At 57.9% G+C, this 22,719-nt stretch overlaps 4 protein-coding genes across 4 annotated transcripts in view; 3 read left to right on the top strand and 1 right to left on the bottom strand.

The window, feature by feature from the left end:
• PTSG_03620 (uncharacterized protein) overlaps positions 1–5,009 on the top strand; it is a 7,460-nt gene extending 2,451 nt beyond the window's left edge. The window contains exons 5-15 of the mRNA XM_004995290.1: positions 290–449; positions 846–950; positions 1,093–1,212; positions 1,446–1,616; positions 1,921–2,215; positions 2,440–2,515; positions 2,767–2,876; positions 3,080–3,390; positions 3,794–3,958; positions 4,191–4,283; positions 4,600–5,009. Coding sequence (XP_004995347.1) covers positions 290–449; positions 846–950; positions 1,093–1,212; positions 1,446–1,616; positions 1,921–2,215; positions 2,440–2,515; positions 2,767–2,876; positions 3,080–3,390; positions 3,794–3,958; positions 4,191–4,283; positions 4,600–4,848 — 1,855 coding nt within the window. The 3' untranslated portion in view covers positions 4,849–5,009. The remainder of the gene's footprint in view (positions 1–289; positions 450–845; positions 951–1,092; positions 1,213–1,445; positions 1,617–1,920; positions 2,216–2,439; positions 2,516–2,766; positions 2,877–3,079; positions 3,391–3,793; positions 3,959–4,190; positions 4,284–4,599) is intronic.
• Positions 5,010–5,239: 230 nt separating this feature from the next.
• Positions 5,240–14,430, top strand: PTSG_03619 (P-type ATPase). Its single transcript, XM_004995289.1, has 15 exons — positions 5,240–5,275; positions 5,710–5,919; positions 6,143–6,306; positions 6,600–6,953; positions 7,265–7,666; positions 7,859–7,955; positions 8,143–8,336; positions 8,716–9,930; positions 10,191–10,335; positions 10,719–11,068; positions 11,323–11,802; positions 12,113–12,184; positions 12,396–12,583; positions 12,893–13,277; positions 13,652–14,430. Exons 2-15 carry the CDS (start codon positions 5,829–5,831, stop codon positions 13,724–13,726), a joined length of 4,212 nt encoding a protein of 1,403 aa, XP_004995346.1. The 5' UTR covers positions 5,240–5,275; positions 5,710–5,828; the 3' UTR covers positions 13,727–14,430.
• Positions 14,431–14,513: 83 nt separating this feature from the next.
• On the top strand, positions 14,514–21,667 carry PTSG_03618 (uncharacterized protein; the record flags this gene model as incomplete). The annotated part of the gene is made up of 3 exons (XM_004995288.1): positions 14,514–14,525; positions 14,854–14,970; positions 15,581–21,667. 3 exons carry the CDS (start codon positions 14,514–14,516, stop codon positions 21,665–21,667), a joined length of 6,216 nt encoding a protein of 2,071 aa, XP_004995345.1.
• Positions 21,668–21,907: 240 nt separating this feature from the next.
• The window catches only part of PTSG_03617 (uncharacterized protein), a gene marked incomplete at its 3' end in the record, with an annotated part of 4,764 nt that continues 3,952 nt past the window's right edge, over positions 21,908–22,719 (bottom strand). Inside the window, exons 6-7 of the mRNA XM_004995287.1 lie at positions 22,257–22,405; positions 21,908–21,963 (exon numbers count right to left, since the gene is read on the bottom strand). Of these exons, the coding sequence (XP_004995344.1) occupies positions 21,908–21,963; positions 22,257–22,405 (205 nt within the window). The remainder of the gene's footprint in view (positions 21,964–22,256; positions 22,406–22,719) is intronic.

Raw genomic sequence — 22,719 nt, 5'->3', positions numbered from 1 at the left:
CCCGATCAGACGGTAGTTGACACACACACACCCACACACACACACACACACACACACACACACACCCACCCACCCACGCACGCACGCACACACGCACGCACACACACACACACACACACTCTCTCTCTCTCTCACCCACACTCACACACACACACACACACACACACACACACACACACACACGCACATACACACACGCACACACACACATCACCACCATCACTACGTCACACACACTGCCATCACTCCGCACCACACGAACCTCCGCTGTCCTGTGCGACGGCCCCAGGGCGAATGCGCTGCAGCGGCTGGAGTCTGCGATGCGCGCGGAGAAGTTGCGGGAGCTGGACGATTTGCGACAGGAACTCGACTCGCGCTACGCCGACATTGTCGACCGCAAGCTTGCCGAGCAGCGCCACGCTCTCCTCGCACAGGCAAACCACGAGAAGGTGCGACTTGACGGCGTGGGGGCAGAGGGAGATGTTGTTGTTGTTGTTGATGTTGATGATGTGTGCATGCGTGTGTGTTTACTTGTGGTTTGTTGGGTGCGTCTTCATGTCCGTTTTGCCCTGTCTTGTTTCTTTCTTTCTTTTTTTTTTTTTCCTTTTGTGTTTCCTTCTTTGTTCTTTGCTCTTGTTTTTGTCTTTTCTTTGCTCGCGTGTGCACTGTGCATCCCCTCTCCTCTGTGCCTTGTTTGCGCGCTCGACTCTCTTTCTCTCTCTTTGGTCTGTTCCTGCAACCTCATTGCTGAGGTGTCTTGTCATTTAATGATTGCCGTCCACACCTGCTCACATGCGTACGCCATCCCCACCACCACCGCCACCGCCCGCTGCCCCGTGCCGCAGGTGTCTGAGCTTGAGTCGCTGCAGTCTGAGTTGACGCACCAGCAGGACGCCGATCTCGAGCGCATGCGCCGCGACCTCATTGCAGACAAGGACCGCGCAATCCAGGTGTGCACACGGCGGGGGTGCAAGGGGGTGTGATGTGGTGTGTGTGCGCCATAGGGTGTTGTATGTGTTGGTGTGTTTGGAAGCTCCATGCATTCCTGATGTTCGCTCAAAGTCTTATGTGTGTGTGTGTGCGTGTGAGCAGACGCTGCGGCGCCAGCATGCAGCAGCAGTGTCGCGGCTTGAGGGCGAGTTGGCGCAGCAGCAGCAGGAGCTGCGCGCCGAGCAGAAGCGCGCTCTTGATGACCTCCGCCACGACCTCACGGTCCGTTTGGCCAACAGCCGCCCCTCCTCTGTGCACTTGGCACATGGCACCCTACAGTGTGCACGTGTGTGCGTCTTGGGTTTGTTTTGTGCTGCTCGATGGCACATTCAACTGTCTTCCTACGTTTATGACTGCACACACACACACACACACACACACACACACACACGCACGCACACACACACACGCACACACACACACACACACACCGTCATCATTACCACCGCGTGCAGATTGACTTTGACAACGAGAAGCGAGCGAGCCTGAGCCAGCTCCAGGCGAAGCTTGAGGACGAGCACCGTGCGGCGATGCAGGAGCTGCGGCAACGCATTGAGACACAAGCCAGCAACCAGGCCGCAGCCAACCTGCAGAGGGAACTCGAACAGCAGCGCAAGAAGCTTCAGGTGACGCACAGCAAGGATGGACCTGTGTGGGTGTTGGGGGGGGGGAGGCGCGTGTGGGGTCATGTGGGGTCATGTGGGGTCATGTGGGGTCATGTGCGGTTTACGCACGAACGCACGAACGCACGAACGCACATACACACACACATGCGCACACGCACACACACACACACATGCGCGCACACACACGCACACACATGCGCAACACACACGCACACATATGCACACACGCAGACGCACACACGCACGCCCAGACCCCGATTCATGACTCACTTGTGTGTTGCTTTGTGCCAACTTTCCAATTCAGAGCCAACACAAGCGGCAGCAGCAGGTGGCGGTGAACAACTTGCGAAAGGAGCTGGAGGACAAGCACAAGCTTGAGGTGAAGCGCATCAAGGCGAGCGTGACACAGCGCGTGGAGGCCGAGTACGACACGAAGCTGAAGAAGGAGATTGAGATGCAGCGGCGCAAGGCGTCGTCCACGGCGTCCCGCACACAGGTGCAGAGCACAGAGCGGCTGTCGGCCGAGCACAAGCGCGACAAGCAAGAAGCGCTCGCCGCCCAGCGGGACAAGCTGGAGATGAAATACAAGGCCGAGATTGGTGAGGCGGATCTTGTTGGTGCTCGCATGGACATGTGCGCACGTGTGTGCAGCGGTTGCGCGCGTATGTTTTGGTGGGGTCCTTTGTTTGCTGGCTGTGCTGGCTGCATTTTCTCATTGCCTGGCACTTGCGCTTCATTCATCTGCCATGGCCTTTGCCACAACCTCTAACACACCCACGCCCCACCCGCACACTCACGCACACATGCACGCGCGAGCTTGCAGATCAACTGCAAACGCAGTTGCTGGAGGCGCGACAAATGGCCGACAGATACAAGATCCAATCCCACCAGACTGCAGAGTGCGTGCATGTGTGCGTGTGTGTTTGTTGTGTGTGTGCAGACACATGTGCATGCGTGTGCGCATGTTTCTGTCTGTCAGTGTGTGTGTCCCGAGTCTCCCCCCCCCCCCTGTTTGCCTGTCTGCGTGCCTGCCTGCCTATCTGTCTCTCTCTGTGCATTGGTTGTTCGCGAACACGAAACACTGCGGAGGTCTTTCTTGCTGACGCCAGTCTGACCACCGCTGTGTTGGTGGGGGTTGTTTTGCTTGCAGGCAACTGTCGCAGCAAGAGCAGAGCAACAAGCGCTCGCGTCAGGCACTGAAGGAGCGCCTGCGTGCTGTTCTCACCACATTCAAAACAGCCATGCTCCCACGCGCTGACGGTGTGTGTATCTTCTGTTTGCGCTCTAGTTTGCGCTGTTGTTTGCGCTTCTCAAGCTTCTTGGTCCATGTTGTCAGGCACCCATCAACATGCCCCATGATCAGTGCTCACTTGTGCACGCCCCCTCACACCAATCCCCATTCCCACCACTTTGTCCCCTCTCCCTCCGCCCTGTTCCACCAAACCTCACCGCATCTCCGCCAGCGCTGCCGGATGTGCACGAGGGGTCGCCGTCGCCAGCCATGAGCGCCATCATGTCGCTCATCTCGTGCCTGGGTAGCAACGAGTACAGCAGGATGGACGAGCTGTCCCTTGAGGCGAGCGCCGCGCCCCTGCACACCGTCGACGTGCTGCTGCGCTGCTGCGACGAGCTTACTGAGGGCCTCAACTCCGCCCACCGCGAGCTGCAAGCCATGCAGCAGAACATGGTGCGGGAGCGCAAGCTTGTGCGCAAGCAGGTGGAGGAGGAGCTGAAGGACGAGCACGCCGCCGAGCTCAAGGCCCTCCGCGTCGAGGTGCGCCCGCGTGTGTGTATGCTTTGTGTGTGCGTGTGCTTGTATGTGCGTGTGTGTGTGCGTGCAAGCGCTTGTGTATGTGTGTGTGTTTTGATAAGTAGAAGCGTGAATAGTTTTGGGAAGGGGGAGCTGGATGGGAAAGGGAGCGTCTGTTACGCGAACCGCTAGCGACTTTGTTCAGCAAGCGCTCCCTGACGTGCTCTCACACACACCATGTCACACCATCTCACACACACACAATCTCATACCATCTCACACCATCTCACACACACCATCTCACACACACCATCTCACACACACCATCTCACACACACCATCTCACACACACCATCTCACACACACCATCTCCACACACATCCACAACCACACACGCAATCGTCCCACGCCCCTGCCTCGCCTGCAGATGACACGTGAGTTTGACCACGAGTTGGAGCAGCGGGTGCAGGCTGCGCGGCAGGTGTACGACCAGGAGCTGAACCGCAACCGCCGCGACATGCAGCACCAGCTCAGGGAGTACCAGGCACAGACGGCCGCACAGCAGCGGCAGACAAGCTCCGTCCTGCGCGAGGTCCGCCCTCTCGTGTGTGTGTGTGTGTGTGCATGTGGGTGTGTGTGTGTGCATGTGTATGTGTATGTGTGCAGGTGTGTGCGCTGCGTGTTTGGTTGGGGCGAGTGTTCGCAGTCATGTATGCGTGCGAGTACACTTGCTCGTGCGCGCGCGCGCGTGTGTGTTTTTGGTCTACTGTGTTGGTCATTGATGACGCTCCATCTCTTCCTTGATCCCTGCTTTGTTTGTGCAGAAACTTGATCGGGAGAAGGAGACGATGGTGCTGCGGCTGCAGGATCATCTTGAGACAACCAAAGTGGACGGGCGCGCCAAGGATGCTCTGGAGGTGAGCTGCCGCGCTTGTGTTGGCAATGATGGCGGAAAGTTGCACATCTGTATGCCTGTCTGTTATTGCGGCACGTGTGCAGCACGTGTGTGTGTGTGTGCTCTTTAACTTTCTGCACACACATGCATTTGCGTGCACTGTCTCTTGCATGCACGAAGCACCACACACATAGTTGACACACACATACACACACACGTACATACATACACTCTCACTCTAACACTCGCAAACACACAAAAAACAACAAAAACAATAAAAACTCCATCCATGCACCATAATTCTCGTCCTTTGGTTGTGTTTTGTTCGTCATGTGTAGCGCAAGCTGTCCACCTTTGAGAAGGACCTGCGACAGGCCGAGGACGTCATCTTCCAGCTGCGCTCAGAGAATGAGAAGCTGCGCACAAAAGTGCACGAGCTGCAGGCCAACCTGCACAAGACGGGCAGTGCTGGTGGCCACAGCAGTGCTGAGGTGCACAAGCTGACCCTTGAGCGGCGGCAGCTCGTCAAGGAGAAGGTGGCCTTGGAACGGCAGGTTGCCTTGCTGCGTCAGCGTGCCTCTGCTTGAGTGAAGTGATGGCAAGCAAGTGACAATTGCTCGCGTGTTGTCTGTGTGTCGGGATTCGGTCGTTTGGGGTTTCGGTTTCTTTGCTTTGCTTTCTTTCCTTTGCTTTGCCTTGTGTGTGTGCGTGTGTGTGTGTGTGCGTGTGTGTGTGTGTGTGTGTGTGTGTGTGTGTGTGTGTGTGTGTGTGTGTGTGTGTGTGTGTGTGTGTTTGCAGTGTTTCTGCGTGAGTGGAAAGGTGTGTTGTGTTTGGAGCAAGACTGATATCAGTCTCGACTGAATTAAATCGCAATTGAAGAAGCTGCTAAGAAGAGTTGTTGTGCAATGTCTTATCCACCGGGGCGGGACAAAGCCAGATTGGCGCCAATGCGTCCACGCGGAAGCTTCAAATTTTGCACGCCACTACGTCGTGAGAAGTGCAAGGCGGAAAGAGGTGTGTGCCATGATGTGATGTGGGCGCGCGCCATGCGACCAAGCCAGCCAAGCCCACAGCAGTGTCTTGAGGCTTGCTCGTTGTTGATGTGTTTGCTTGCTGGCTGGGTTTGTTGGCTGGAGATGGCAGGAGGGGATGGGTGAGGGAAGGGGGGAAGCTGGATGGATGGGTAGTGGAGTTGCTCTGTGTGTGTGTGCGTGCGTGTGCATGTGTGCAGGCCTTAAAGCCTTTATTGTTTGCTTTGCCGGTCCTCCACCACATGGCTGTTGTCCATGCTTGATTGATCCCTTTTGCGCTCACGCAAACGCACACACACACACACACACACACACACACACACACACACACACCCACCTCTGTTTCCCATCCACTGTTTGTGTTCTTGATGGGCTTGTTGCTGGGTTCCTGCACCCATTTTACATTGTTGTTACCAGTGCACAGCAGAGGACATCATCCCGCGGTGCCGTCCCTTGGATCTTGATTTCACTTGGCTGTTCGGACTCATTCGTTCGTTTGTGTCTGGTTGGTGGCATCTCCCTGAAGTTCATCAGCCATGTCGCACACGGAGTTGGAGGTCACGCTGGACCCCAGCCTCGGTCTCGGCGTCGACTTGGCCGGTGGCGTGGACTCTCCTTACGAGGAAGGTGAGTGAGAGCCCTCCACGTGCCAGCATGTGATGACCTCGTGCTGCTTCTCCTTCCCACTGCTGAGCCTGCTTGGTCACCTGCAATTTCATGTTGTGACATGACATGACGCATGCAAAAGGGTGGCATAAAAGCTCATGAGCAGCCGAGCACCACACCACCAATCATCTCCTGGTCACTGACTCTGCGCGCCTTTGTTTGCTGTGTTTGCTGTTTTGTGCAGACAACAACGGCATCTATGTGGTGCGCGTGGAAGCGAACGGCGCTGCGGAGAAGGCCGGCGTGAAGGCTGGTGACCGCATCGTGTGCGTTGGTTCCACGGACACTGAGAACGTCAAGCACGAGGTCGCTGTCGAAGCCCTGCGTGAAGAACTTCAGAAGGAGAAGGTGCGTGGTGGTGCTACCTGCTGAAGTGTCAGCTTGGCCACGGTTGTTTTTGCGTGTGAGTGTGCGCCCTCCTGCCAGTGCAACCCATTACTGCGTACGCTTGTCCTGCGATTCCTGGCACCGCGAACACCTTTCTGTTTCTCTCTCTCTCTCTCTCTCTCCTTCCTCCAGCTCAAACAGCGACAAGACTAACAGCGACAGCTGCTTTGTTCTGCTTCCCCCGCCACTCGTGTTCTTATCTCATCGTCCCGTGTGTCCTGTTTTTGTCTTGTATCAACTGCCATCCACAACAGCCCACTCTGACGCTGCTGCGCAAGTCCGGCAGCCCCACGGAGCCGCGCCGGGAGACGCTCAGCCTGAACGACACCACAACGGGCGAGACCTCCACCGATGAGCAGGTGGTCACCACGAAGGCCGACGGCGCTGCTGCCGCTACAGACTTCAGCGACAGCGCCATGACCCCGATCAACACCAAGGGCCCTGGTGGCTTTGGCTGCCGCCTGCCGCAGCTGGTCGAGCTCATTGCCGAGCGTGGCACCAATGGCATGGAGCGCCTGCACGTGCACTTTGGTGGCATCGAAGGCCTGGCCAAGAAGCTCCTCACGGATCTTGCCGCCGGTATCACCGCCACGGAGGATGACATTGAGGTCAGTGCCGCTGCTGCTGCTGCTGCTGCTGCAACACGTGTCGCGGCTCGCATCACAAACAACATGAGCAAGCAAGCACGAAAGCAAGCATGATGGGGAAGGGGAGGCGCTAACACTCGCGCCCAGCAGCTCAATTCACCACACACCTACACGTGTGCGCATCCACACTTTCTCTCACACACACTTTCTGTGATGCAGCTTCTCTCACACAACTTCACACACACACGCACGCACACACGCACGCTCACACACTCTCTCATACTGTCACGCCCACGTGTTTGTCTTGTTCTCGCTTGCCCATCTGTGAACAGCGCCGCACAAGTGTGTTTGGGACCAACACGACACCGGAAGTGCGGCCCAAGACGCTGCTTGAGCTGATGTGGGAGGCGTTCCAGGACCCGATTCTCATCATCCTCATGGTTGCCGCCGTGCTCTCCGTCGTGCTGAACATCACCGTGGAGAAGGATTACGACACGGGCTGGATTGAGGGCGTAGCTATTGTCATCTCGTGCTTCATTGTCGTCATGGTCACCGCCGTCAACGATCTGCAGAAGGAGAAGCAGTTCCGTGAGCTCAAGGCCAAGCAGGCCAGCCAGCACCTTGCCGATGTCATTCGCAACGGCGAGCCCACCCAGGTTCTCTACACCGACCTTGTTGTTGGTGACATTGTCGAAGTCAAGGGCGGCCTCGTGCTCCCCGCCGACGGTGTTCTGGTACGTCTACAACATGTGCGATGCTTCTGCCAACCTGCGTGTGAATAATGCACGGCTGCATGCACGGGTGTGCTTTGTCGTGTCAAGTGTGCGTTGCCGTCCTTCCTCTCGCTCATCTCACTCCTGCTGACACCGCCTCCCTCGCTTGTTTTGTTGTCTTGCGTTGTTTTACCCCCAACTTTTTCTGATCAGATCCAAGCGAACGATGTGATGACGGACGAGTCGGCGCTTACCGGCGAATCTCATGACATTAAGAAAGACCTCGTCAAGAACCCATGGCTCCTCTCTGGTACGTACACGCACATAGACATAGATGGACAGACAGAGAGAGACAGAGAGACAGAGAGACAGGCAGACAGACAGACAGACAGACAGGCAGACAGACACACAGACACACAGACAGACAGACACACCTTGCTTCTACTCTCTTTCTCACGTATCTCCGTGCCTCACGCGTTGCATCAACGCTGTCACAGGTACGAGTGTGAAGCAGGGCAGCGGCCGCATGATTGTGACGTGCGTGGGCCTCTTCTCTGAGGAAGGCATCATCCAGAAGCTGATTACGGGCGTGGGCATTGAGGAGACGGAGCGACTTGAAGCACTTGCCAAGGAAGGTCTCACCGCTGCCGAGCAGATGGAGGCCGAGGACGCAGCCGCCATCATCCACCGCGTACGTCACCCGTGTTACGTTTGGCTCACTGGCTCGATGCGTTGGGGGGGGGGGGGGATGGCTGTTGCTGTTGTTGGGATGGTGCTTTTCATCTCTTAGATCGCTATTGTGGCGATCGTGGTTGTGGTGGTGGCTGTGATTGGTTGTGGTGGGGGTGGCTGCTATTGGTTGTGGTTGTCGTGGTTGCATTATCCTGTAAGGACAGGCAAGCTTGATCGTTTTGCACGCGTTGCTAACGCCTTTATTGTTTTCTTCTGCTTTCTCACTCCTTTTGTGTGCCCTTCAATGCGCATCCCTCTGTCCCCCCTGCACCCTTCTCTCCCTGCTCTTACACCCTCATCTCCCTGCTCTTCCTCCCACAACATCACCGCCCGTGCAGGTGGACGAGCGACAGCAGGAGAACTTTGACGACCTGGAGCCCGACGTGCAGGACAAGCTGGAGAAGAAGGAGAGCAAGAAGAAGAGCAACAAGGAGTCGATTTTGCAGAAGAAGCTGGAGAAGCTTGCTGTGCAGATTGGGTACTTTGCCACCTTCTTTGCTGTGCTGACCATTGTGGAGCTGATTCTCGCCTACACCATTGACGAGTACGCCATCAAGAAGAACGACTACGACAGCCACATGTGGAACGAGTTTGTCGACTACTTTATCACCGGCATCACCGTGCTCGTCGTCGCCATTCCCGAAGGCCTCCCGCTTGCCGTCACCATCTCCCTCGCCTACTCTGTCAAGAAGATGTTCCGCGACCACAACCTTGTGCGCGTGCTCGCTGCATGCGAGACAATGGGTAACGCCACCACCATCTGCTCCGACAAGACTGGCACGCTCACCAAGAACCGCATGACAGTCGTGCGCTCGTGGGTTGGCGGCAAGAAGTACGACGACGTGGAGGAGATTAAGAAGGAGGTCACGGCGCCTGTTCTGGACGACCTGGCGCAGGGCATTGCCATCAACAGCGACTACCTCTCCACCTACACCATCAACGAGGCGGACGGCCTGCCCGTGCAGCAGAACAACAAGACCGAGTGCGCGTGCCTGCAGTACGCAGACCAGATTGTGTCCAAGACGCACAAGCAATATCGCAAGGAGACGCCGGCGGAGGACTTTGTCAAGGCGTACCCCTTCAACTCTGCCAAGAAGCGCATGGAGACCATCATCCAGCTGCCCAACGGCACGTACCGCATGTTTGTCAAGGGCGCCTCGGAGATTATTCTCAGCATGTCCACCCACTACGCAGACGCAAACGGCGAGCGCCAGCCCATCACCGACGACTTGCGCGAGGACATTGGCGACAACGTGATTGTGGAGTTTGCCTCGCAGGCGCTGCGTGTCATCTGCCTTGCCTACCGCGACTTTGACACGGCGCAGGACTGGGACAACGAGGAGGCGCTGCTTGAGGACCTGACTGTCGCCTGCTTTGTCGGCATCCAGGACCCCGTGCGCGACGAGGTGCCTGGCGCTGTCGAGACGTGCCGTGACGCTGGTGTGGTTGTGCGCATGGTGACTGGCGACAACTTGATCACTGCTCGCGCCATTGCCGTCAACTGCAACATCATCACCAAGGACGAAGCCAACGAGGACGGCCGCGTCATGGAGGTGCGCATGTTTGCGTGTTGCGTTCTGTTTTGCGCGGGAATGCAGTTGTGCTGTGGTGTGCTTGTTTGTGTGCTTGTTTGGTGTGCTTGTTTGTGTGCTTGTTTGGCGTGCGCGTGTGTTAGCATCCAAGAAGTGCCTAATAATAGGTCAGAGGGCGCCTGATTTCTCTCACACCTTGGCCGGTTTTGCTTTGCCTGTTCACTCACTCATTCAACACACACACACACACACACACCCTCTTTCCAAAACACCACTGACAGGGTCCCGTGTTCCGCCAGCGTGTGACGCGCGCCGATGGCTCGATTGACTTTGAGGAAATGGACAAGATCTGGCCCCAGCTCCGCGTGCTTGCGCGTTGCTCTCCCTCGGACAAGTACAACCTTGTCAAGGGCCTCATTCGTGCAGGTATGCAAGATCGTCTGTGAGAGCGTCTGTGAGAGCGTCTGTGAGAGCGTCTGTGAGAGCGTGTGTGAGAGCGTGTGCGTGGGTTGGAAAGTGCCTCCTTCTGTTTCTTCTGTTTTATCTCTTTCACAACTACTCAAGTGATCACGTTGATGGACCCAGCCTGCAATTGTCTTTCTGCACGAAAACTGTTTCGACTCCTTGTTCATCACCTCCTCCCTACTCACACACGCACACACACACACACACACACACACACACACACACACACACACACACACACACACACACACACACACACACGCAACCACTGTCATCCCTCCTTTTGAACCCTGTCGCGCGAACAACTCCTTCCCCCCCCCCCAAACACACTTAACACACAACAGGCGAGGTTGTGGCCGTGACTGGTGACGGTACGAACGACGGCCCTGCGCTGTCGGAGGCCGATGTTGGCTTTGCCATGGGCATTGCCGGTACAGACGTTGCCAAGAATGCTTCGGACATCATCATCACGGACGACAACTTCAGCTCCATTGTCAAGGCCATCTCGTGGGGCCGCAACGTGTACGACTCCATCTCCAAGTTCCTTGTCTTCCAGCTCACCGTCAACGTTGTTGCCGTGCTTGTTGCCTTCATCGGCGCCTGCGCCCTCCGCACCTCTCCGCTCCGTGCTGTGCAGCTGCTCTGGGTCAACCTCATCATGGACACGTTTGCCGCCCTTGCTCTCGCCACTGAGGTTCGTCTTGGTGCTTTGGTCCTCATGTCTGCTGGTGGTGCTGTGCCGGCCCGTGCCTGTGGATGCAATCGTCCCGCTGCTTTTTTGTGTTGTGGTTTGGTTTTGATTATTGTTTTGGTGTTCTTGAATTATTTTTTTTTGTGTGTTGCTTTTGTTGTATTGGTTCTGCACTCACCTTTTCAACCCCTGCCCTCCCTTGCACAACCCCAAAACACCACACCACCTTGCTGATGGTGGCTGTCTGTCTGCGGTAGCAACCGACACCGGACCTGCTGAAGCGCAAGCCGTACGGCCGCAACAAGGCGCTGCTTTCCCGCATCATGATTCGCCAGATTGGCGGCCACTCCATCTACCAGCTTGCTGTCATTCTCTTCCTCGTCTTCTATGGCGACAAGATGTTTGACATCCCTAACGGCGGCGACCTGGCCACGGGCACCCCCGAGTCCCCGTCCCAGCACTTTACGATCGTCTTCAACACGTTTGTGTGGATGCAGATTTTCAACGAAATCAACGCGCGCGTGATCCACGACGACCTGTACTTTGAGACGAGCTCTGGCCGTATCATTGGCGGGCCCCTCGGCGCCCTCATGCGCCCCTTCAAGGGCTTCTTCACCAACCCCATCTTCGTCTGTGTCGTCCTTGGCACAGCCGTTGCCCAGGCCATCATCACCGAAGTTGGCGGCCAAGCCCTCTTCACCGAGCCCCTCACCGCCGGGCAATGGGGCGTGTGCATTGTACGTAAACATCTGCTGCTGTACACACACACACACACACACACACACACACACACACACACACACACACACACACACACACACACACACACAAGTATGGAGGGCTTGGCAGCAGGGGGCTTTGACGTGCGTTTGTCGTGTTGTGTTCGTTTTATCCTTGTGTGTGTGTGTTGCGTTCCACAATGTTGGTCACTCCAAAGGGTACAATGTGGGATGTTCGCGATCCCCCGGTTTGCAGTTGTTTCGCGTTGGATCCCGTCACCCCGAACACACCTATCTCACCCATTCCCCGTTCTGTTGTGGCATGCAGGCATTTGGCGCTTTCTCGCTTCTCTGGAACGTCATCATCCACTTCCTCCTTCCTTGGGAGTGGATTCCTGAGGTGTGTTGTCGTCTCCACTTGCCTTGTTTATTGATTGTGTCTGCTGCTCTCAATTGTCAAAGCACCCCACGTCTTCAAGGGTCTTATGTGCAAGTTGCATGGCCTCGCACACCCACTCTTTGTTTCCAAGCTCACATTTGTCTGTGTGTGTGTGTGTGTGCGTGTGTGTTGTTGTCGTTGCTGCCATTGTCTTGTTGTCGTCCGCCGCCAGTGGTTTGAGCCTGGCCAGTACAAGGAGCTTACCCCGGACCGTGCTGCCGAGGTTGCGGAGAAGGACGAGGAGATTGAGCTGCCCGAGGGTGGCCTTGATGCCCCTCGCACACCCAGCATGTCCCGCGCCACCACCATGTCCCGCGCCGCCACCATCTCCGGCCCCATGCGCCACGGCACCATGTCGGGGTACGTCTCCTCCTGCATGCTGTTTTGTCTCGTTGAGTTGCCCGTGTCACGCCACAGGTTATCTTTCTGAGCACACGATCTCTGCATAGCATGCGTGCACTGCCACCTGCAACTGTGCACACCATGTGTGAATGACTTCCTGCTTGCCGTCTTCGTTACGCCCATCGCCCGCACCTCCCCCCCCCTCTTTTCCTCTTGAACTCTGACACCTCTCGTTCTCACGCTTTTCTCTCGTGCCTTTACCCATCATGTCCCATTGCATCACAACAACCAAACAACAACCAAACAACAACACAAACCCCCCGATAGTGAGGGAACGCCTGTTCCACAGCGTCGCCAAACGGACAGTGGGCTGCTGTGGCTGCGCATTGGCCGTCGTCTCCGCACCCAAGTCCGCGTTGCGGGTGCCTTCCGCGCTGCCGGCAACATTGCCCGCCTCCGCCGCCGCACGTCCATGCTCGCCAGCCGCGCTCTTGGTGGCCCCCACGGCCGCGCTGCCCCAACCTACATGCACGAGCACCACGCCGACGAGAAGCCGCCAACGCCTGCGCTGGCCATGTGGCGCACGGCTGTTGCCCGGCTGCGCTCCCAGCTCCGCGTTGTGCGCGCGTTCCAGTCTGCAGTCAGCCGGCCGCCACCCGCGATTGAGGACAGGGAAATGCGCCAGTTCTCCTCTGCATCCGAGCTCATCCCGGTACGTAGCAGCCCTTGTGATAAGAGAGAGAGAGAGAGAGAGAGAGAGAGAGAGAGAGAGAGAGAGAGAGAGAGAGAGAGAGAGAGGGGGGGGGGAGGATAGCAACGCTGGGGACGGGGCCGTCTTGATGCTCGTTGCACGCATGCATGTCAAACTGCACGCGCTTCTGCTTCTGTTTGATCATGGGTGGCCGATGCGATTGAGCGAAGTTGGTGTAAGCAAAGTTGGTGCAAGCGCGTGCTTGCCCACTTCCTGAATTATGTTACCTCCCCCGTAACTGTTGGGCTCTCTCCTGTTTTCCTAACACTTCTTCCTCGTCTCGTGTTTTGTCTCCTGCCACTTGTTCCCTTCGTGTCTTTTCTCACATGTCTCAGGAGCAAGAGGACAATGCGAATGGCTCGGGAGAAGACAAGCCCGATTCCGATGCGGCAGATGTTGTCACCATCTAGGGTTTTGTGTGCAGTTATGTCAAAAAAGTTTCCTTAACTCGCCCCTCCCCCTTATCCACCCATTGCTTTTCCATCCACACACTCCTCTCGTGCTCACTAGCATCGTTTTTCTGTCTGCTTTGAGTTTGATGAATGCCCTTCGTTTTTGTGTCGTGGCATGAATTAACTCATGTGTATGCGTGTCCTGTGTGTATGCGTGAGTTGTGCGTGTTTGCGTGTCTTGTGTGTGTTGTGTGTATGCGTGTGTTGTGTGTTGTGTGTGTTGTGTTTTGTATCTGCGTTCACGTATGTTTGTGTTGATGTATGTTTGTGCTCGCTGCTGACTTGATGATGCCTTTGCATCCCATCATGGCTGATGGATCAAGATATGAGGCGCACGCTCGGTTCATGTCATTATAATTTCGCCCCCACCCTCCCCTTCGCCAACACAAACATACCAAGTCCTTTCCTCCTTTTCCTCCACTGCTGTCCTCTCTATCCTGTCTTGTTCTTGCGTGCTTGTTGCTCCCTCCCCCTCTTTTTGTCACCTCATGATGATGATGATGATGATGATGATGATGATGATGATGATGATGATGTGTCCCTTTGCTCATTGAAGTGCCAATTCAAACGTGCACCCCCCTCTCTCCACCTCCTGCCGTGCATGTCTCATCCATATCTCCACGTCTCCCGCAAAGTACACGAGCCACATGGAACGGGCCCAAACAAACAGCAACAAAAGAAAAAGCGCACGGCACTGCACAAACCACACAAACACAACAACGTTTGCGCGGGAACACCAACCAAGATGGCGGACGAGGTGAGGGGCACTCGTCGGTGTACGGAGATGTGGGTGGTGCGGTCGCTCCCCCCCCCACACACACATGACATGCGTGATGGTGGGCTGGCTGTCCAGATTCATATGTGTGTGTGTGTGTGTGTGTGTGTGTGTGTGTGTGTGTGTGTGTGTGTGTGTGTGTGTGTGTGTGTGTGTGTGTGTGTGTGTGGGTGAATGAGTGGTGAAGTAAGGGAAGCACGAGAGCTGGGAGGATTGTCACATCACACCACATGCACGAGCGTGTGCTGCATGTGCACTGATGGATGAATGTTGATGCTGTGGTGTGCTGAACCCAACGTCTTGACCACAGGAGTTGTATGAGGTGGAGGCTGTGCAAGGCATGTTTACTGACAAATCAAAGAAGAAGGCGTACTACCTCGTGAAATGGCTGGGCTACCCTGCCTCGGAAAACACCTGGGAGCCTGAAGTATGTGTGCATGTGCGAACGACCTTGTCTGTTGGTATGCATGTCAGTGTAGGTGTCGGTGTTGGTGTGCATGTCTACATACGTGTAGATGAACTCTGTGGAAGTGTAGATGTGTCGCTGTACTTGAACATGTTGTTGTTTTTGCTGTTGTGTGTGAGTGCATGCATGTGCACTGCTGCAAAGCGGCTGGACCACGTGGTTGTGGGTGCATGCAATGCAACCTCATGGGGCGCGCACACATGCTTGCATCTGGTGTGCGCTTCCTTCCCTTCTTCTTTCCCTTCTTATCACAACACAGCGCATCACACCACGCCCTCACATCCTGTCTGCATGCAACCACTTCCACTCCAACCCGCTCTCTCTCTCTCTCTCTCTCTCTCTCTCTCTCTCTCTCTCTCTCTCTCTCTCTCTCTCTCTCTCTCTCTCTCTCTCTCTCTCTCTCTCTCTCTCTCCCCCTCTCCCTCTCCCTCTCCCTCTCCCCTCCCTCCCTCCTCACACACACTCACTCACTCCCTCTCACTTACACACACACCCTACACACACTCACACTCCCCGACCCATCCCCTCTCCTACATCCCCCCCCAACACACACTCACGCATGCCACAATAGGAGGGCTTGGAGCTGTGCCATGGGTTTGTGGAGGACTTCAACGAGAAGCACAACAAGCTGATATCCTGCGCAAACAAGCAGCCTCGCGCAGTGACGTGCCGCACATACATCGCTTGGCAGGGCGTGATGGAGCCCGTGTACCACTTTGACTACGGCCCGCGCATCCAGCCCAAATGGGTGCCCCAGCGCTACCTCAACAAGCGAGAAGCAAAGAAGGTATACGAATTCGAGCACGCTCTGAAAAAGCACGCAAAGCGCCGCAACGCTCAGGCAAACATCTCCACACCACCAGCAACCGTCAACAGCTCGACATCAGCCACATCAGCGAGCAGCAGCGGCAGCACCACGTCCACCACAGCCCCGACATCGACGTCGTCAGCAAGAAGCAGCGGCAACCAGCCAAAGCGCCCAAAGCTCACAACCTCTGCCCCGCCATCAGGGTCAAAGAAACAGAGCCGCTTCGTTGACGACAGTGACGGCAGCAGCGACGACGACGACGATATTCGCGCGCTCAACACCAGCAAGAAGGCAGATGCAGCAAAGGACAAAGACTTCAAGCCTGCCATCATCAGCAGCAGCAGTGACGATGATGATGACGTGATTGTGATGCCCAAGTCCTCACAGCGTGCCGTTACCGCCACGAGGAAGCCACCCAAGAAGAGCATGGGCGGCAAGGGAAAGGGGGCGCTGCGGGACCCTCGCCTCGCGGGTACAGTCAAGGCAACGCCGAAGCGCACCCGCCCCCTCAGCTTGAGTTTGGACGGATCCAGCGCGCCAACTACAAAAACACGAGCATCGAGCACGGGCTCCCTGCGGTCAACATCGAGGTCAGCGGCCGCACAGACCAGGACAAAGAAAGCCACATCAGCCCGCAGCAAGCTCGATTTGCTGCAGGGGATGGACAAGCTTCGTTCCACACTGCCTGCTGCAAAGCCACGGTCTTCTCGAAACAAGAACCCACCCCTGCCGTCCGTACCACGATCCCTCTCCGACACCACCACCACCACCACCACCACTACCTCGTTCGCTGCGGGGTGGGGCATCTCACCGACATCTGCTTCCTCAATCTCATCCCCGTCATCGCCGCGACCATCAAACGTGAGTAGTGGTGGCTGGGGAGCTGCAGGCGCAAACAACAGTAGCAGTAGCAGCAACAGCACGACGGCCACCACCACAAGCGGCTGGGGACTCGCAAGTACCACCAGCACGGCTAAAGCCAGCGGCATTGACGGTGGCAATGGTGTCAAGAGAGAAGCGGCTTCGGCATCACTGGGCTGGGGTGCAGGAGCGCCAAGTACAAAGAAGGGCGATATCAACCCATCACCTGGCACGCGGCGCCGCCGTGGCTCATCATCTATGTCAACAGCAGCAGCAGCAGCAGCAGCAGCAGCAGCAGCAGCAGCAGCAGCAGCAGCAGCAACAGATAGTCCACTGAGCAGGTGCACTGGGCGGAAGCAGCAGCGGCACCGCCGGCGCTCTCCCTCCTCGTCGCCGTCGCCCGAGCCACGCGGCCCGCATGTGTCCTCCACACCCACCACCATCACAACCCTTGCTGCCGAGGGCGCTGCGGACCTGGAAAGCCGGGAGCCGCAAGTGGAAACGCGGCTTGACCACCTATTCAAGGGCACACCCCAGCACATGGAGGCGGTGAAGCTGCTGCAGGAGTACCTTGACCGCGCCGGCCCCTCCGTCAGCATTGTGTCTGCGGCAAGGATTGACAACCCGGTGTTTGAGGCAGAGTGGAACCTCAAGCTGGAGGACCTGGAAGCCACCGCTCGAAGGCGGGCAAAGTCTGCAGCCGTGCAGGCAGGGGCGAAGAAGGTGAAACGCAAGGCATACTTCATGCTGTGCGACACGATTACGGCTGCCGTTGATCTCTGTGCAAACGGGCTCACGCGTGAGCAGCAGCGCGACCCGACCAGCCCGCTCGACAACAACGGCGTGTACGCGTGGCCGTGCCCAAACTTCACGGAGCACCCGCTCCCCGCTGGGAAGGAAACGTTCATTTTGCTGTTTGAGACGGCTTATTACGACAGCTCGGTGATGCTGGTCACGGACGAGACGCGGTATGAGCCCGAGAGCGCGGACGTCCACCACTGTCGCTTCCTCTCCAGCGCGCCCAAGCCGCACCCGGCCTTCTGCTACTCCCTCTTCTTTGATTTTGATGACGACGGGTTTCGGCAGCGCCCGCGCCAGCTCAAGCCCACGTTCCTGTACCACGTCGTCACCGGGGAGGTGGACCAGCCAACCCTGCGCGCGAGCATGGCCATGGTGGACCTGGAGCTGCGCGAGTACCACACGCGCTTGCGCAGCACCGGCCCAGCTTTGGCATCCGGCCCGCCCGCGCTGTCCACGGTGCCGGACCAGGCACTTGAGCCGGACCCCTTTGACATGTGGGCAGCGGCGGATGTCGGGTTGCCACCGCCCGCACCATCACCGCCCGCACCACCAGCACTTCCGCCAACCATGGTGTATGTCGACATGACAGCCGTGGCATCTGGCGCGCACAAGCAGAAGCATTACCACGTGGACGTGGACACAGACAACCTGATGCGCCATGTGCTTGCAGGGGTGGATCCCGGCGAACGCATTGCCAGCCTTGCTCCGTCCTTTGACAACGACATCCGCGAGCGCTTGGAGGACCGCCACCACTTTGAGCTCCTGGATACGTTTCGAAACCGCTACAATCGCATCGGCTACAAGGGCATTCGCCCAGACGCGCGCATTCGCCGCTGGCTGGAGCAGCTCAAGTCTAACTCCACCGAGCTTGTGCTTGTTGTCAACCCCGGCGGCGGTTCAGACAGCCTGTTCTTTGTCCCCGTTGCCACGGACGCCCTGGAGAAAGGCATTCGCGTGCACATGTGGTGCTGGCGAACTGACTTCACGGCAGAGCTCGGTGGACTCAAGGACCGCTTTGAGGAGTTGTTTCGTGTGACGGAGCTCCAAACGCAGATGGTGGTGTCGCCCCCCTTGGGCACCGGCCGCGCCGAGCCTCCCAGCAGCAGCAGCCCAAAGGCCCCTGATATCCCGTGGGGCACGCCGCCTTCACCCCCGCCTGCAACCTCCTTTGACGCCGCTTCAGCAGCAATGACCCCACGCACACCCGTCGCCCAGTCCTCGCCCAGTATCCCTAGCAGCACGGGCACCAACACCGGCAGCAGCGGTGATTGGAAAGGGAAAGCCACCCCCACAGGCACCACAAGCTCCAGCCACGGACGCCAGCCGAGCGGTAGCGACAAAGCAGACATGGGCCGGGACCGAGGCTGGGAACGAAGCGCGAATCGCGACCGTGACCGCGACCGTGACCGCGACCGTGACCGCGACCGACGGGGCTCGCGATCGTCTGTGAGCGACGGTGCAAGGCGCGACAGGGAGAGGGATCGTGGCCGAGGAGGAGAGCGCGATCGACCCCGGCGCGACAGCGAGCGGAGCCGGAGCCAAGGCAGAGGAGACCGTGATCGCCGCGACGTTGGAAGTGGCCGTGACAAGCGTGGAAGTGTGGGCGGGCGAGGGTTTGGCCGTGACCGTGACCGTGACCGCGACCGCAGTCGGGATAGAGGTCGAGGCCGTGGTGGGCGTGGTGGTGATCGTGGTGGGCGTGGTGGTGGGCGTGATGGTCGTCGGTTCTCTGACCGCCACAAGCCGTCAGACGTTGGGAACTCCTGGGGTTCAGCACCGATTCGTTCCAGCCCTTCAACATCAACCGCCTCTTTGGCATCAGCATCTGCGTCCTCCCTGTGGGGTTCTCCTTCGCCAAACACAGGAGCAGGAGCAGGAGCAGGAAAAGGCACGACCGCGCCCTCGTCCGCCAGCGCGGCCATGTCTGCGTGGGGGAGCCCTACGGCACCAGCGTCCACTGCAAACGCGGCTGTCTCAGGGTGGGGCACACCCAAGGGTGCTGATAGCCAGGGCTCTGACGTTAGCGTGAGCTCCCCAGCTGTGGCAGCAGGCAAGGCCGGGTTTGTGTGGGGCGCTGCGTCGCCCCAGGCCAGCAAGCCCGTGAATGCATGGGCAGCGCCTTCAAACGCCCGACAGCCGGAACAGCCGTCTACGGGTTGGGGTGTGGGCGCAACACAGCCCGCACCAGTCGTCGCGGCCAAGCAGCCAGCGCATGCCGTTGCGGCATCTGCGTGGGGCGGGAAAGTGTCGTCCCCAGCAGCGCCGTCCAAATCACAACAACCTGCGGCGGCGCCATCATCAGCCTCGTCGACACAAGGCAGTGCTCCCGGCATGTGGGGTGGGCAAACCGCACAAGCCAAGCCGCAGGAGAAGGCGGGCGGCGTTGCCACGACTGCTGCACCAGCGCATGCCTGGGGCAGCACAGCAGCAACAGCAGCAACAGCAGCAACAGCAGCAACAGCACCAGGTCCTGTGCCACAGGCACCGTCACAGCAGCAAGACGGCGGGAAACAGCAGGCATCACGACCCAGCCAGCAACCTGCACATCCGCCGGCAACGAGCGGAGCAACCGGCATGTGGGGAGTGAAGGCGCCAGTGCCAGACTCATCAACAGCAGCAGCACCAGCGACAGCACCAGCAGTGACAGCAGCAACAACAGTCACAACCACAACAGTACCAGCAACAACACCACCAGCGACAGCAGCAACAACACCAGTCACAACCACAGCGGCTCCAGTAACAGCGGCAGACCCAGCCCAGGCGTCACACCAGCAGCAGCCAGTGGTTCGTGGACGTGGGCGTGGGCGTGCGGTTGGCCAAGCCTCATTGACGGCAGCGGCCACACTCACAGCAGGAAATGCTGCATCGGTGCCCCTGCAAGCAGCTGCCAAGCCTGTGAGTGTCGATGGCGGCAGGAGCGGCTTGGAAACCCAGCAGCGTGAGCCACAGGCATCGAGCGCGTGGGGGGCGCCAGCACCGCCGGGGACGGTCAGCCGTCCAGAACAAGCAAGCGCCTCGGCGCTGTCCTCATCAGCAGGAACACTAGGTGTTGGTGGCCATGGTGTCTCGGCATCTAACACAACAGCAGCAACAAGCGCATGGGGCGTGCCGGCACCCAAGGCAGCAACCCAGGCTGCAGAAACCACACCCTCATCCGCCACACCGCCATCAGCGTGGGGCGCAGTCGCACCCCGAGCAGTCACAGCGACGGCAACGGGCGGAGCGTGGGGGTGGGCGTCGGCGGCGCCTTCAAACGATAAAAAGCGAGAGCAGCGGCCCCAGGAACCCAACCAGCCGCAAGCGACTGGTGGCAATGGCTGGGGAATGGCACCGAGGTCAGAAGCGGCACACCCCCCTCCTGTTCCGCCGCTGCCAAGCGATGATACCATCCGCCATGCGCTGAACAACAACAGCCACAACAACGGCAACGGCAGCAGCAGCAGCAGCAGCAGCAGCAGCAGCAGTGCGTGTGCTGACGGTAAGGGTGGCACTTCTGCGCCGGTGAGCGCTTGGGGTAAAGCACCTGTTGCCGCTCCACAGGCAAACAAGGAAGAGGAGAAGAAGCCAAACAGCACAGACACGGGCAACTCAGCTACAGCTGAGGCGCAAGCCACCACGAGCGGAGAGAGCCAGCCAGCCACCAAGGCATCAGAGACTGCAACCAGCTCTGATGGGAAGGGGGCTGTTCTTGGGATGTTTGCAGAGCAAACCACCGGTGGCGCGCTGGATGAGGAGTCCCCAGCCGTGGTTGTGTGGGAGGGTGAACTTGGTCAGGCGGCCCCAGCGCGCAGCCTCGTTCGCGGCTTTCAGGTGCAATCGCCGCTGTCTGAGGACGGCCATCTCCCGACCCTGCCGGACTTGCGAGCAGCGCTTGGGTCCCTGGTTCAGATCACGGGCCAGAGCTGGCGACCAAATGCAGAAGTGCGGGTGCCGCTGGAAGACAAAGGGAAGTGGCAGCACGCGTTCTGCCCGGCGAATGTTCTGCGGGCCATTCCTCAGTTCAAGTCGCTTGAGAAGCGCGTGAAGGACAAGAAGGGGAGTCAGTGTCTTGAGCTGTTTCCCAGCAAGAGCACAGGCGCCGATGTTGGACTGCGCATGTTCCTGTTACACTCTGAAAGCCCGCTTGCTGTGCCTTCCGAGGAGCAGCACCGCTTTGTTGTCCTATTTCTGTGGCCTGTGTCGGTATGACCGTTCCTGTTTGTTTGTTTGCTCGTTTGTTTGCTCGTTTGTTTGCTCGTTTGTTTGTGTGTGTGTGTGTGTGTGTGTGTGTGTGTGTGTGTGTGTGTGTGTGTGTGTGTGTGTGTGTGTGTGTGTGTGCAAGGTTGAGCGTGGCGTGTTTGATGTGGGGAAGATCGAGAAATAGAATCAACCAAAGATGACCAGCAGCACCCAGCTTGTCGAGTATGCCGTACCATGTGGGGGATGGAGTCAAACTGCTCTTCTTCGTCGCCCAAGCGAACTTTGCCGTCCTTTGTACGTTGGATCTGTGTTGCCGAGGGGAGAAGGGGAAAGGTGCGGCGTAGCCATGTGTGGTGGTGTGATGTGTGGGAAATGAAAGGAAAGCAGATACGAAGAGAGGGGGGATGGCGGCAGAGGCAAGGGATGTAGGCAAGGGATGTAGCCAGCTCAATGCACAGACATGCAGAGAGAGAGAGAGAGAGAGAGAGAGAGAGAGAGAGAGAGAGAGAGAGAGAGAGAGAGAGAGCAGGTGCACACAGCCCCTGCCCCCCCACACAGCTACACACACACACACACAGCCACAGCCACAGACACCAACGGCTCACCTCAAAGTGGCGAACGGCATCTGGCGTGGGCCCTCTGACGGAGAGGATGCACTGGGACGTGGTCGTGCGCACGATGAACGTGCCTGGCGGCGTGCCGCGAAGCACGTCGATGGCACCCTCGCGTGAGAGGTCACCAAGGAACCTGCCACATGTTCGTGAAGTGGGGGTTGAAGTGAAGTGAGAAAGACGGTGTGACCGATGCAAGGGCTCACGTGGACATTTACCCACATTCACAACAACAACAACAACAACAACAACAACAACAACAACCACAACAACAACAACAACAACAACAACAACAACAACAACAACACACGCAAACACATGTACGCACACACGCACACACAAGAAGACACACATGCACGCACGCACGCACACACAAGAGGACGCACACACACGCGCGCACACACACACACACACACACACACACACACACGCGCGCGCACACACACACAC

This window comes from Salpingoeca rosetta, assembly GCF_000188695.1.
Source record: "Salpingoeca rosetta unplaced genomic scaffold supercont1.8, whole genome shotgun sequence".
Classification (NCBI taxonomy): domain Eukaryota; class Choanoflagellata; order Craspedida; family Salpingoecidae; genus Salpingoeca; species Salpingoeca rosetta.
Note: the sequence above shows the minus strand (reverse complement) of the source record. Positions and strands in the feature narration are given on the sequence as shown.